This window comes from Salmo trutta, chromosome 13 (genome assembly GCF_901001165.1).
Source record: "Salmo trutta chromosome 13, fSalTru1.1, whole genome shotgun sequence".
Classification (NCBI taxonomy): Eukaryota; Metazoa; Chordata; class Actinopteri; order Salmoniformes; family Salmonidae; genus Salmo; species Salmo trutta.
Window position 1 is genome coordinate 80,814,712 of NC_042969.1, and position 15,738 is coordinate 80,830,449.

General features: G+C 44.8%; 1 protein-coding gene across 1 annotated transcript in view; it reads right to left on the reverse strand.

The window, feature by feature from the left end:
* Positions 1–15,738, reverse strand: part of clpb (ClpB family mitochondrial disaggregase) — a 69,524-nt gene that overhangs the window by 22,759 nt on the left and 31,027 nt on the right. Inside the window, exons 4-6 of the mRNA XM_029773743.1 lie at positions 14,967–15,070; positions 12,501–12,629; positions 3,677–3,774 (exon numbers count right to left, since the gene is read on the reverse strand). Coding sequence (XP_029629603.1) covers positions 3,677–3,774; positions 12,501–12,629; positions 14,967–15,070 — 331 coding nt within the window. The remainder of the gene's footprint in view (positions 1–3,676; positions 3,775–12,500; positions 12,630–14,966; positions 15,071–15,738) is intronic.

The following is a 15,738-nucleotide window of genomic DNA, read 5'->3' on the forward strand; positions in this document are numbered from 1 at the left end:
TAATGGTCAGATGTTAATGGTCACATGGTTAGCAGATGTTAATGGTCACATGGTTATCAGATGTTAATGGTCACATACACATGGTTAGCAGGTGTTATTGGTCACATACACATGGTTAGCAGATGTTATTGGTCACATGGTTAGCAGATGTTATTGGTCACATACACATGGTTAGCAGATGTTATTGGTCACATACACATGGTTAGCAGATGTTATTGGTCACATACACATGGTTAGCAGATGTTATTGGTCACATACACATGGTTAGCAGATGTTATTGGTCACATGGTTAGCAGATGTTAATGGTCACATACACATGTTAGCAGATGTTAATGGTCACATACACATGTTAGCAGATGTTAATGGTCACATACACATGTTAGCAGATGTTAATGGTCACATACACATGTTAGCAGATGTTAATGGTCACATACACATGTTAGCAGATGTTAATGTCCACATGGTTAACAGATGTTAATGGTCACATACACATGGTTAGCAGATGTTAATGGTCACATACACATGGTTAGCAGATGTTATTGGTCACATGGTTAACAGATGTTAATGCGAGTGTAGCGAAATGCTTGTGCTTCTAGTTCTGACCGTGCAGTAATATCTAACAAGTAATATAACCTAACAATTTCACAACAATTACCTTATACACACAAGTGTAAAGGAATGAATAAGAATATGTACATAAAAAAATATATATGAATGAGTGATGGTATAGAACAGCATAGGCAAGATGCAGTAGATGGTATAGAGTACAGTATATACATATGAGATGAGTAATGTAGGATATGTAAACATTATATGAAGAGGCATTGTTTAAAGTGGCTAGTGATACATTTAATTACATCCATTTTTCCATTATTAAAGTGGCTAGAGATTTGAGTCAGTATGTTGGCAGCAGCCACTCAATGTTAATGATGGCTGTTTAACAGTCTGATGGCCTTGAGATAGAAGCTGTTTTTCAGTCTCTCGGTCCCAGCTTTGATGCACCTGTACTGACCTCGCCTTCTGGATGGTAGCAGGGTGAACAGGCCGTGGCTCGGGTGGTTGTTGTCCTTGATGATCTTTTTGTGGTGTAGTGGTTGAAGGCCTTTACACTCGTACCCGTATACAGGTTGAATATGACAGATGGTGGCACTAAGAAGAGCCTAAATTGGAATATGGTATCTGACCAGTAACAAGTTCTACATGGCGTCAGAACTCGGGCTCGGCACTTCACAGCGCTGTAAGGGCGCTGACTGACAGCTGTTCTGAACTTGAGCACCTTGCGTGACAAAAAGTTGTCCACATTCATCTGGCTGATTGAGGAAACTTTTTGCAAATGTTTTGTTGTCTGAGTGAAGGGAAATGCTGTAAATGAAGGTGACTCAGTGTACAATGAAAGATGAGACGTTGAGGATTATAATACTGCTGTGACGTCCTACAAGCCAACCACCCATGAGTCCAAATGAGCACTTTACAATTCCAAATATGACGACTGTGTTGGATGTACAGTTAGGAGAACAGAGGATGTGTCTTATGATGCACCTACTCCACATTTCCCAGGAATATTCTCATCATGTTACTGAATGTATCCAGAGTATTTTCAGATTTCGTTATCAACAAATATGGTGAAAAAGTTCAGTAAATGTAAAATGCAGACAAAATCAACAGTGTTTGGATTCAGTCTTGTGTCAGGTAATCTATTGTGTACTCACCTCTGGTCTAATCATTTTTCCATGATCTTCAAACTGTTCCCTTTTAATTGCTACCATGGTTATGCATATTTATTATGTCAGAAACATTTCAATTTAGCCCTATCCATATGGGCCAATTTCAGAGTGTGAAGGGTTAACCTTTCAGCCCTCTCTGAAGAGCCAGGTATCAGTTTAACCACTAAAGACAATCCCTTTAACATATTGACACTACCTCATCCCTTTAAGACAAAACCACTACGGCTCAGTGAGAAACAGACACATAACCCCCTCCCCTAAGCACTTGATGCAGAGTAATAAGTAAAGTATTGAATATGGTGATAGCTATCCTAGCCCTTTGTTGGCTAGGTGGAAGTTCCCCCATGCTGCGATAAATCTATTGATAACAAGTGCCTACGGCCTAGGGGCTAGGGGAAGTGCCTAGGGGAAGTGCCTAGGGGCTAGGGGAAGTGCCTAGGGGAAGTGCCTAGGGGCTAGGGGAAGTGCCTAGGGGCTAGGGGAAGTACCTAGGGGCTAGGGGAAGTGCCTAGGGGAAGTGCCTAGGGGCTAGGGGAAGTGCCTAGGGGAAGTGCCTAGGGGCTAGGGGAAGAGCCTAGGGGAAGTGCCTAGGGGAAGTGCCTAGGGGCTAGGGGAAGTGCCTAGAGGCTAGGGGAAGAGCCTAGGGGAAGTGCCTAGGGGCTAGGGGAAGTACCTAGGGGCTAGGGGAAGTGCCTAGGGGAAGTACCTAGGGGCTAGGGGAAGTACCTAGGGGCTAGGGGAAGTGCCTAGTGCCTAGGGGAAGTACCTAGGGGCTAGGGGAAGTGCCTAGGGGAAGTACCTAGGGGCTAGGGGAAGAGCCTAGGGGAAGTGCCTAGGGGCTAGGGGAAGTGCCTAGGGGCTAGGGGAAGTACCTAGGGGCTAGGGGAAGTGCCTAGGGGAAGTGCCTAGGGGCTAGGGGAAGTGCCTAGGGGCTAGGGGAAGTACCTAGGGGCTAGGGGAAGTGCCTAGGGGAAGTGCCTAGAGGCTAGGGGAAGAGCCTAGGGGAAGTGCCTAGGGGAAGTGCCTAGGGGCTAGGGGAAGTGCCTAGGGGCTAGGGGAAGTGCCTAGGGGCTAGGGGAAGTGCCTAGGGGAAGTACCTAGGGGCTAGGGGAAGTACCTAGGGGAAGTACCTAGGGGCTAGGGGAAGTGCCTAGGGGAAGTACCTAGGGGCTAGGGGAAGTACCTAGGGGCTAGGGGAAGTACCTAGGGGAAGTGCCTAGGGGCTAGGGGAAGTACCTAGGGGCTGTGCCTAGGGGCTAGGGGAAGTGCCTAGGGGCTAGGGGAAGTGCCTAGGGGCTGTGCCTAGGGGCTAGGGGAAGTGCCTAGGGGCTAGGGGAAGTGCCTAGGGGCTGTGCCTAGGGGCTAGGGGAAGTGCCTAGGGGCTAGGGGAAGTGCCTAGGGGCTAGGGGAAGTGCCTAGGGGCTGTGCCTAGGGGCTAGGGGAAGTGCCTAGGGGCTAGGGGAAGTGCCTAGGGGCTGTGCCTAGGGGCTAGGGGAAGTGCCTAGGGGCTAGGGGAAGTGCCTAGGGGAAGTGCCTAGGGGAAGTGCCTAGGGGCTAGGGGAAGTACCTAGGGGAAGTGCCTAGGGGCTAGGGGAAGTGTCTAGGGGAAGTGCCTAGGGGCTAGGGGAAGTGCCTAGGGGAAGTGCCTAGGGGCTAGGGGGTTTAATTTAGGGTTGTGCATACGACTGCCTTGTCATTAAACACACCAACATTAGTTCTGCGTAACCCCTTTTAACCTCCACTAGCCTGGAACAGCCTTTACACTCCTCAGAGCCAATAACATCGCTCATTTCCCTGTCACTCCCCACTGGGGGTGTCTTTGTGTGTGTGTGTGTGTGTGTGTGTCTCCCAGTGGGGGGTGCAGATGTTTCCTGGGTGGAAGTTCGATCTCGTGCCGAGGAGGCTGGTTGTTAGTTTGCCACTCGTAGTGTGTGTGTGTGTGTGTGTGATACCTTGCCCTCCCACTCCAGTAATAGTGTGTGTAACTCTCCCTCCTTGGCGTAGGCTCTGGCTGTGTGTCCTAAGGCATTGGTCTGCAGGGGGTTGGCACCTGCACAGAGAGAAAGGGGTTAGGGGGGTCAAAGGTTAGGGGTCAGACCGCAGCATTTGGACCGCTCCACAGGGTAGAAAGAGGGGTCGTATTTGTGATGCCTAAAATGCACATTCTGACCCCTCTACACACACACATCCCTGCCTACTGCACAATCTCCTCAAACATAACAGGTATTAACACACAGCAGGTATTATATTAACACACAGCAGGTATTATATTAACACACAGCAGGTATTATATTAACACACAGCAGGTATTATATTAACACACAGCAGGTATTATATTAACACACAGCAGGTATTATATTAACACAGCAGGTATTAACACACAGCAGGTATTATATTAACACAGCAGGTATTAACACACAGCAGGTATTATATTAACACAGCAGGTATTAACACACAGCAGGTATTATATTAACACACAGCAAGTATTATATTAACACACAGCAGGTATTAACACACAGCAGGTATATATTAACACACAGCAGGTATTAACACACAGCAGGTATTATATTAACACACAGCAGGTATTAACACACAGCAGGTATTATATTAACACACAGCAGGTATTATATTAACACAGCAGGTATTATATTAACACAGCAGGTATTATATTAACACACAGCAGGTATTATATTAACACACAGCAGGTATTATATTAACACACAGCATGTATTATATTAACACACAGCAAGTATTAACACACAGCAAGTATTAACACACAGCAGGTATTATATTAACACACAGCAGGTATTATATTAACACACAGCAGGTATTATATTAACACACAGCAGGTATTATATTAACACACAGCAGGTATTATATTAACACACAGCAGGTATTATATTAACACACAGCATGTATTATATTAACACACAGCAGGTATTATATTAACACACAGCAGGTATTAACACACAGCAGGTATTATATTAACACACAGCAGGTATTAACACACAGCAGGTATTATATTAACACACAGCAGGTATTATATTAACACACAGCAGGTATTATATTAACACACAGCATGTATTATATTAACACACAGCAAGTATTAACACACAGCAAGTATTAACACACAGCAGGTATTATATTAACACACAGCAGGTATTATATTAACACACAGCAGGTATTATATTAACACACAACATGTATTATATTAACACACAGCAGGTATTATATTAACACACAGCAGGTATTATATTAACACACAGCAGGTATTATATTAACACACAGCAGGTATTATATTAACACACAGCAGGTATTATATTAACACACAGCAGGTATAATATTAACACACAGCAGGTATTAACACACAGCAGGTATTATATTAACACACAGCAGGTATTATATTAACACACAGCAGGTATTGTATTAACACACAGCAGGTATTAACACACAGCAGGTATTATATTAACACACAGCAGGTATTAACACACAGCAGGTATTATATTAACACACAGCAGGTATTATATTAACACACAGCAGGTATTATATTAACACACAGCAGGTCAGGAATTAATTCCACTGCCACAGCAGGAGTTCAACACAGAGTTCAAGGAGAAAGAGACATGCCAGAACCCACAGCAGTAGGTTATTACCCCTATATTACAGTAGGTTATATATTACAGTAGGTTACTATATATTAAAGTATGTTATTATATATTACAGTAGGTTATATATTACAGTAGGTTACTATATGATTTTACAGTATGTTATATATTACAGTAGGTTACTATATGATATTACAGTAGGTTACTATATGATATTACAGTAGGTTACTATATATTACAGTAGGTTACTATATGATATTACAGTATGTTATTATTATATATTACAGTAGGTTATTATATATTACAGTAGGTTACGATATGATATTACAGTAGGTTATTATATATTACAGTAGGTTACTATATGATATTACAGTAGGTTATTATTATATATTACAGTAGGTTATTATATATTACAGTAGGTTACTATATGATATTACAGTAGGTTATTATATATTACAGTAGGTTACTATATGATATTACAGTAGGTTATATATTACAGTAGATTATTATATTACAGTAGGTTATTACCCCTATATTACAGTAGGTTACTATATGATATTACAGTAGGTTACTATATGATATTACAGTAGGTTACTATATGATATTACAGTAGGTTATTATATATTACAGTAGGTTATTATATATTACAGTAGGTTATTATATATTACAGTAGGTTACTATATGATATTACAGTAGGTTATTATATATTACAGTAGGTTATTATATATTACAGTAGGTTACTATATGATATTACAGTAGGTTATTATATATTACAGTAGATTATTATATTACAGTAGGTTACTATATGATATTACAGTAGGTTATTATATATTACAGTAGGTTATTATATTACAGTAGGTTACTATATGATATTACAGTAGGTTATTATATGATATTACAGTAGGTTTTTATATTACAGTAGGTTACTATATTACAGTAGGTTATTATATTACAGTAGGTTACTATATTACAGTAGGTTATTACCCCTATATTATACACACACTAAAGGGCTGAGGTAACCTCAGGAGAGACGGCACGTGTTACAGTGCGTGTGTCAGTGACTGAGTGTGTGTGTGTGTCAGTGATTGTGTGTGAGTCAACGATTGAGAATGTGTGTCTGTGTGTCGGTGATTGAGAGTGTGTAGGTGTCAGTGAGTCAATGATTGAGAATGTGTGTGTGAGAGTGTGTGTTGGGGATTGAGAGTGTGTGTTGGGGATTGAGAGTGTGTGTTGGGGATTGAGAGTGTGTAATGGCAGTGTGGGGTGCTGGTGGTGTTGTCTGTAAGGGTGGTTAGCATTGCCTTATGCCCTGACCTGACCTGCACTCTTAACTCAGTGTCACACACACACACACACACACACACACACACACACACACACACACACACGCCTCTGTAGCAATGCCACATGGTGTGTTTTGCGATGCTGTGTGTGTGTGTGTGTGAATGTGTGTGTGTGTGTGAATGTGTGTGTGTACACAATGAGGTACATGGTCGTAGTGTTGCTGTGAGAAAGACCAGTGAGAGTGATCGCCATGGTGATTATTGATAAAAACCTAAACAGCTGCCCTGCTCCCAAACCAATGATCCAAACCGCAAACTTAAAGGACAAAAGCAATATACCAGCTGACACACACCCACACACACTCACAGGTCCCCTCACCTACCCCACACACACTCTGCCCCCCCCCCCCCTTCTGTTTCCAACATAATAAATAGCATCATTTAGGCCTTTAATATCAGCCCATCCCTCTGGGCCAAGGATCAACCCTAACGACTACTAACCCTCAGAGAGACAGAGATAGAGGGGGGAGAGAGAGAGAGAAAAAGATAGAGAAAGAGAGGGGAGAGAGAGAAAGAGTGGAGAGGGGAGAGAGAGAAAGAGGGGGGAGAGAGAGAGGGGAGACGGGAGAGAGAAAGAAGGGGAGAGAGGGGGGGAGAGAGAAAGAGTGGAGAGGGGAGAGAGAGAAAGAGGGGGGAGAGAGAGAGGGGAGACGGGAGAGAGAAAGAGGGGAGAGAAAGAGGGTGAAGAGAGAGAGGGGAGAGGGGGGAGAGAGAGGAGAGAAAGAAGGGGAGAGAGAAAGAAGGGGAGAGTGGGGGGGAGAGAGAGGGGGAGAGGGAGGGGAGAGAAAGAAGGGGACAGAGAGAAAGAGGGGAGAGTGGGGGGAGAGAGAGGGGGAGAGGGTCACACACACAAACAATAACTATATTGAAACAGATGCAATACAAGCAGTACATTCACTTTCAAAACCCCGCTTATTATTGCCTCATTAAAAATGGCTATTAGGAGTATTCTCTACCTCCCTCCCCCGTTTCAGTACAGCTGGTGGGACAGGGACCCTGCTGGTGTGTGTGTGTTCCTGAGTGTCTAACCCCCCTGGTCAGGGCCATGCTCCACTCTATTACTCTCTGCCAGGCTTGTGGGGCCCTGTGTGGAGCCTGGGGGCTGGGTAGTGAGCTTCCCCAGGCAGGTTGAGGGCTGCTGGGGCAGGAGCCTGCTTGAGGTGGGCCTACAGACGCTGATGGATGGAGGCTTGAGACTAAGAGCCAACTGAGGCGAAGAGAGCAAGACAATGCACAAGTGTCTCACACACACACACACACACACACACACACACACACACACACACACACACACACACACACACACACACACACACACACACACACACACACACACACACAGGGGAAATAAACACAAATGCAAGCACAAATACGCAGGCACATATACGCCTTAAACGACACACAGAAATTCTCATCACTGACAGCCGTTATTCATCATGTATGTTTTATTACAGCTCTCCTATAAGAGGGGGAGAAAGGGAGGACGGAAGCAGGAAAACAGAAAGATGGAGGAGAGCAGAGGAAAGGAGGGGCCAATAGGAATGGAATCGTGAAACTGAGCTTAGGAAGGAAAAAGTCAAGAAACATCTTCTCCTCGTGTTACTGTGTGTGTGTGCGTGTGTGTGTGTGTGTGTGTGTGTGTGTGTGTGTGTGTGTGTGTGTGTGCGTGCGTAAAGGGAGGGAGGGAGGTCATAGATGGATTCTGATTGGCTGTGATAGCAGTGCCGGTCAGGCGTGGTCAGGTCGTCTGGGTAACAACATCTTTAATGTGATTGGTTTAGAATAATTGTTTCTGTTTTGAGAAATTTCTCCAGTTTTTTCTAGGTAAAAATGTATCAGGGTGAGGAAGGAGAGAGTGTGTTGGGGGGGGATGTTATTCCATTAGGTGAGTAGAATTTGTTTAAGCACTTAGATTACTCATTCTCTCAGCCTCCTCCCTCTTTCCCCGTTTGCTGCGTCTAGTTCTACCGGTCAGTTTGTGGAAGAGAGAGAAAAAGATGGAGGACGAGAACACGACAGTGGGAGAGGTGTAATCCATCATAAACAGAACATTATTCCTGTAACTCAATCATGACTGTGTGTGTGTGCGTGGGCTTACCTAGTAATTAAGACAGTGGTCTAAGCTTTTGGGGGTTTATTTGGACATTTTTTAAGGATGCAGATTATTTACATAGCAGTTACTATTTCGATCCATTAAATAAGCGCAGTTTAGAGACTTCCTCATACCGAACGGAAACAATCATTTTCTTTAACAATCATTCTTCAGTTCTATCTCCTTAGAAAGTCATTATTCAATATGTATACACTAACCCCCCCCCCCACACTAATACAATACTATTCAATATGTATACACTAACCCCCCCCCACACTAATACAATACTATTCAATATGTTTACACTAAACCCCCCCCCCACACTAATACAATACTATTCAATATGTATACACTAACCCCCCCCCCCACACTAATACAATACTATTCAATATGTATACACTAAACCCCCCCCCACACTAATACAATACTATTCAATATGTATACACTAACCCCCCCCCACACACTAATACATACTATTCAATATGTATACACTAACCCCCCCACACACTAATACAATACTATTCAATATGTATACACTAACCCCCCCCACACACTAATACAATACTATTCAATATGTATACACTAACCCCCCCCACACACTAATACAATACTATTCAATATGTATACACTAACCCCCCCCCACACACTAATACAATACTATTCAATATGTATACACTAACCCCCCCCCACACACTAATACAATACTATTCAATATGTATACACTAACCCCCCCCCACACACTAATACAATACTATTCAATATGTATACACTAACCCCCCCCACACACTAATAACATACTATTCAATATGTATACACTAACCCCCCCACACACTAATAACATACTATTCAATATGTATACACTAACCCCCCCCACACACTAATAACATACTATTCAATATGTATACACTAACCCCCCCCACACACTAATACAATACTATTCAATATGTATACACTAACCCCCCCCACACACTAATACAATACTATTCAATATGTATACACTAACCCCCCCACACACTAATACAATACTATTCAATATGTATACACTAACCCCCCCCCCACACTAATACAATACTATTCAATATGTATACACTAAACCCCCCCCCACACACTAATAACATACTATTCAATATGTATACACTAACCCCCCCCACACACTAATAACATACTATTCAATATGTATACACTAAACCCCCCCCACACACTAATACAATACTATTCAATATGTATACACTAACCCCCCCCCACACACTAATAACATACTATTCAATATGTATACACTAACCCCCCCCCACACACTAATACAATACTATTCAATATGTATACACTAACCCCCCCCACACTAATACAATACTATTCAATATGTATACACTAACCCCCCCCCACACTAATACAATACTATTCAATATGTATACACTAACCCCCCCCCCACACTAATACAATACTATTCAATATGTATACACTAACCCCCCCCCCACACTAATACAATACTATTCAATATGTATACACTAACCCCCCCACACTAATACAATACTATTCAATATGTATACACTAACCCCCCCCCCCCACACTAATACAATATTATTCAATATGTATACACTAACCCCCCCCACACTAATACAATACTATTCAATATGTATACACTAACCCCCCCCCCCACACTAATACAATACTATTCAATATGTATACACTAACCCCCCCCACACACTAATAACATACTATTCAATATGTATACACTAAACCCCCCACACACTAAGAAAATACTATTCAATATGTATACACTAACCCCCCCCACACTAATAACATACTATTTAAATATGTATACACTAACCCCCCCACTAATAACATACTATTCAATATGTATACACTAACCCCGCACACTAATAACATACTATTCAATATGTATACACTAACCCCCCCCCACACTAATAACATACTATTCAATATGTATACACTAAACCCCCCACACACTAAGAAAATACTATTCAATATGTATACACTAACCCCCCCACACTAATAACATACTATTTAAATATGTATACACTAACCCCCCCACTAATAACATACTATTCAATATGTATACACTAACCCCCCCACTAATAACATACTATTCAATATGTATACACTAACCCCCCCACTAATAACATACTATTCAATATGTATACACTAACACCCCCACTAATAACATACTATTCAATATGTATACACTAACCCCCCACACTAATAACATACTATTCAATATGTATACACTAACCCCCCCCACACTAATAACATACTATTCAATATGTATACACTAGGCGTATGTCGCAAGTTACAACTTCACAGGAGAGCTGTTTGAATGGGAAAAAAGTTCTGTTTTATCAAAATTTGTTTATTTTGTCCAGAAATGTTTTCTCGAACATGTGACCTTTCATGTGCCTTAAAAACAAACTCGTATGTCATTTGTAAATACGAATACAATTGTTAAATTACGAGCCTTGTTGGTTAAACCACAGAAAAAGTGAGCAACCTTCCCACTAGCCATGATTGGCTGAGATAATGAGTGGGCTGGACATGCCGAGAGAGGAGTTCGGATTGGTCTGCCATTTTGAAGGCTTCTGTCTATTTGAACTCGTCTTGGTAATCCTGTTGAATGTGGCTTTAAAAAAAAAATAATGTATTGTGTAGTGGAGCTGCATAAGTGTTGCTCTCCACTTTCTGGAGGACCGAGTTTTGAAATCAGTGGAATTAGAGTATGATAGCTAAAGAGGTGGAGAAAACACCGGTCTCCGGATTACATCTTCAAACTAAGTGCAACCGTGGCATCTGTAACAGGGAGAAACGTGCATCATGCGCGGTGATGTATACAGGTCAGATAGCTAGCTACATTTTCAGATATTACACGTTTCATTTCAAGCTAAAGTGTACTGTTAGCTAGCTAGCTAACGTTAGCTGGCTGGCTCCCTAGCTGACGTTGTTATTTGTTTCCCAGAGCCGTTGCTGTGATGGCACACTGCGGTATTTCACCCAGTGGATATGGGAGTTTATCAAAATTGGATTAGTTTTTTTTCATATTCTTTGTGGGTCTGTGTAATCTGAGGGAAATATGTGTCTCTAATATTGCCATACATTGGGCAGGAGGTTAGGAAGTGCAGCTCAGTTTCCATCTCATTTTGTGGGCAGTGTTCACATAGCATGTCTTCTCGAGAGCCAGGTCTGCCTACGGCTGCCTCTCTCAATAGCAAGGCTATGCTCACTGAGGCTGTACATAGTCAAAGCTTTCCTTAAGTTTGGGTCAGTCACAGTGGTCAGGTATTCTGCCACTGTGTACTCTCTGTTTAGGGCCAAATACCATTATAGTTTGCTCAGTTTTTTTGTTATTATGTCAAGTAATGATCTTTTTGTTTTCTCATGATTTGGTTGGGTCTAAATCTCACAGTTTCTCTCTATTTTCTTGTGGTGTTGCCCCAGGACAGGCTCTGTGCAAGGGTCAGAGTTCAATTAGGTCTGGAGGGAGGACTGGAGGGAGGGTGGGGCTTACTTGTTTAAAACCCACTGGTGTGTAGAGGGACCGTAGGAGGGGAGGGATGTTCTGCCCTGGGGTAGTGAGTTTGGTAGAGGACCCGAGTCAACGACAGGTGTGAGCACAGAAACACAATCAGTCACTTAAAGTACACCTCAAGGACATGATGTGCGTGTATGTGGATGTGTGTGCATGGGCGCGTGTCAGTGTGTGTGTATGTGTGTATGCATGACTCACCTTTCTCCAGCAGCATGCGTACAGCTAGTGGGTCGTCGGCCAGCGTTGCGTAGTGTAGGGCTGTGCAACCACGGAAACCAGCCCTGCTACTTAGCCTGCTACTAAATTCATCCTCCCTGGAAACCAACACTGACACAGACAGACAGACAAACAGACAGACAGACAGACAGACAGACAGACAGACAGACAGACAGACAGACAGACAGACAGACAGACAGACAGACAGACAAAAAGAGGGTGAAGGAGAGAGAGAAGTAATGAAAGGAGAGAGATTAATAAATCAGTTGTATTTTTATCTTCTCCATTCATGTAAAATTATAAGAATCAAACTAATTTCTACATTAGAGAGAATCCATGATGTTTCTACTTTATTAATAAAAGCATTGACCCTGATAATGTTCAACAACTCTCTATCATGTATATTAATGATACACACTTCTTTATTACACACACAGCCCTTCTCTCTCTCTCTACTCAGCCCTTCTTTATCTTTCTCTCCCTCCCTCTCTCTTTCTACCCAGCACTTAGTTTTCTCCTTCCGACCACCACTTGTCATCCTCCCTGGCTCTCTTTTCCCCGACACTCCCTCTCTCCCTCGCATTGTCTGCCTTCATCTCTTTCCCTGGAACTTTGTCTCTTCACTCCCTCCCTCCATCACCTAATCCCCCCTCTCCCTCCCCCTCTCTCTTTGACAGGCTGGCCGGTGTGTGTATGGATGTCTGAGAGGGATAATCACAGCAAACTCAATAAAGCGTCGCGCAGGCCCGCCTAGCCCATCTATCAGCGTGCGTCTGGGAAATGCTTCCCCGCGCAACGCCGCCCCGCGTGGACCCAAAGCTGACAGCTATATAAATGTGTGCAATATACATATCACATATAAATATGTCTGCAGAGCCAGCAGAGTCTGAGTCTGTGTGTGTGTGTGTGTGTGTATGTGTGTGTGTTTCCATAGAAAACAAATAAAACAACGCCTCCACCAGAAAATAAATAAATAAAATAAATAAATAGGGAACAAATGTAACTCTTACATATATGCAAATATGAGAGGGGCTCATAATGTCTGTGTCTACAGTTAGAATTCATCTATGCAATAACAAACTAATGACCAGGGCCCACTGTGGGTGGGTGTATATGTCCATTTATCTATCTGCAACATCATCACGGGTGTAAGAAACACTCCAGCTCGTCTCTGAGTTGGGGGGTTAGGAGGATGCTCCAGCTCGTCTCTGAGTTGGGGGGGGGGGGTTAGGAGGATGCTCCAGCTCGTCTCTGAGTTGGGGGGGTTAGGAGGATGCTCCAGCTTGTCTCTGAGTTGGGGGGTTAGGAGGATGCTCCAGCTTGTCTCTGAGTTGGGGGGTTAGGAGGATGCTCCAGCTTGTCTCTGAGTTGGGGGGGTTAGGAGGATGCTCCAGCTTGTCTCTGAGTTGGGGGGGTTAGGAGGATGCTCCAGCTCGTCTCTGAGTTGGGGGGTTAGGAGGATGCTCCAGCTCGTCTCTGAGTTGGGGGGGGGGGGGTTAGGAGGATGCTCCAGCTCGTCTCTGAGTTGGGGGGGTTAGGAGGATGCTCCAGCTTGTCTCTGAGTTGGGGGTTAGGAGGATGCTCCAGCTTGTCTCTGAGTTGGGGGGGTTAGGAGGATGCTCCAGCTTGTCTCTGAGTTGGGGGGTTAGGAGGATGCTCCAGCTCGTCTCTGAGTTGGGGGGGTTAGGAGGATGCTCCAGCTCGTCTCTGAGTTGGGGGGTTAGGAGGATGCTCCAGCTCGTCTCTGAGTTGGGGGGGTTAGGAGGATGCTCCAGCTCGTCTCTGAGTTGGGGGGGTTAGGAGGATGCTCCAGCTCGTCTCTGAGTTGGGGGGGTGTTAGGAGGATGCTCCAGCTCGTCTCTGAGTTGGGGGGGTGTTAGGAGGATGCTCCAGCTCGTCTCTGAGTTGGGGGGTTAGGAGGATGCTCCAGCTCGTCTCTGAGTTGGGGCTTTAGGAGGATGCTCCAGCTCGTCTCTGAGTTGGGAGGTTAGGAGGATGCTCCAGCTCGTCTCTGAGTTGGGGGGGGGGGTTAGGAGGATGCTCCAGCTCGTCTCTGAGTTGGGGGGGGGGGGTAAGGAGGATGCTCCAGCTCGTCTCTGAGTTGGGGGGGGGGGTTAGGAGGATGCTCCAGCTCGTCTCTGAGTTGGGGGGGGGGGTTAGGAGGATGCTCCAGCTCGTCTCTGAGTTGGGGGGTTAGGAGGATGCTCCAGCTTGTCTCTGAGTTGGGGGGTTAGGAGGATGCTCCAGCTTGTCTCTGAGTTGGGGGGTTAGGAGGATGCTCCAGCTCGTCTCTGAGTTGGGGGGTTAGGAGGATGCTCCAGCTCGTCTCTGAGTCGGGGGGGTTAGGAGGATGCTCCAGCTCGTCTCTGAGTTGGGGGGTTAGGAGGAAGCTCCAGCTCGTCTCTGAGTTGGGGGGGGGTTAGGACGATGGATGAATGTCATAGTTACCTTCCAGTGAGTGAATGCCCTTCTCTCTGGATGTGTCATAGACGTTGTTGAAGTCGTCTCCTGCGTTAGGATCAGCCCCAGACTCCAGCAGAATCTCCACCACGCTGGAAAACACAAACACACATTTAGTAAAACAACAAGGGTGTGTGCCATCTGACAATGGACTACAGCCATATCAGCTGTGATATGACCAGCAGGCCTCCCTGGCTGTGGACCGGCAGGCCTCCCTGGCTGCAGGCCTCCCTGGCTGTGGACCAGCAGGCCTCCCTGGCTGTGGACCAGCAGGCCTCCCTGGCTGTGGACCAGCAGGCCTCCCTGGCTGTGGACCAGCAGGCCTCCCTGGCTGTGGACCTGCAGGCCTCCCTGGCTGTGGACCTGCAGGCCTCCCTGGCTGTGGACCAGCAGGCCTCCCTGGCTGTGGACCAGCAGGCCTCCCTGGCTGTGACTGAGGTGCTCCCTCCTCCCTCCACTGCTCAGACTGATCTACTGCTAGTCTTGCCTCAACAATTACATTTTGTTACATCTCATCTTATTGACATTTGTTTCTTGTAAATGTTCTTGGAATTCCCATTAGAACTGTTTAACCATCTCTAAATCTCCCACAACCCTCCAGGCCACAGATTGGCCACACAGGGGTGGGGAGTACCCATGGGAACCATGGGCACCCCAGTGTCCCCAAACTAGCGAGGGTGCTAGGGGATGTTTCCGGCGCTGTGTGAACTCCTTCAGTGGAGCGGACCGACCTGGCAGTCAACAACGCGTCGAAAGACAC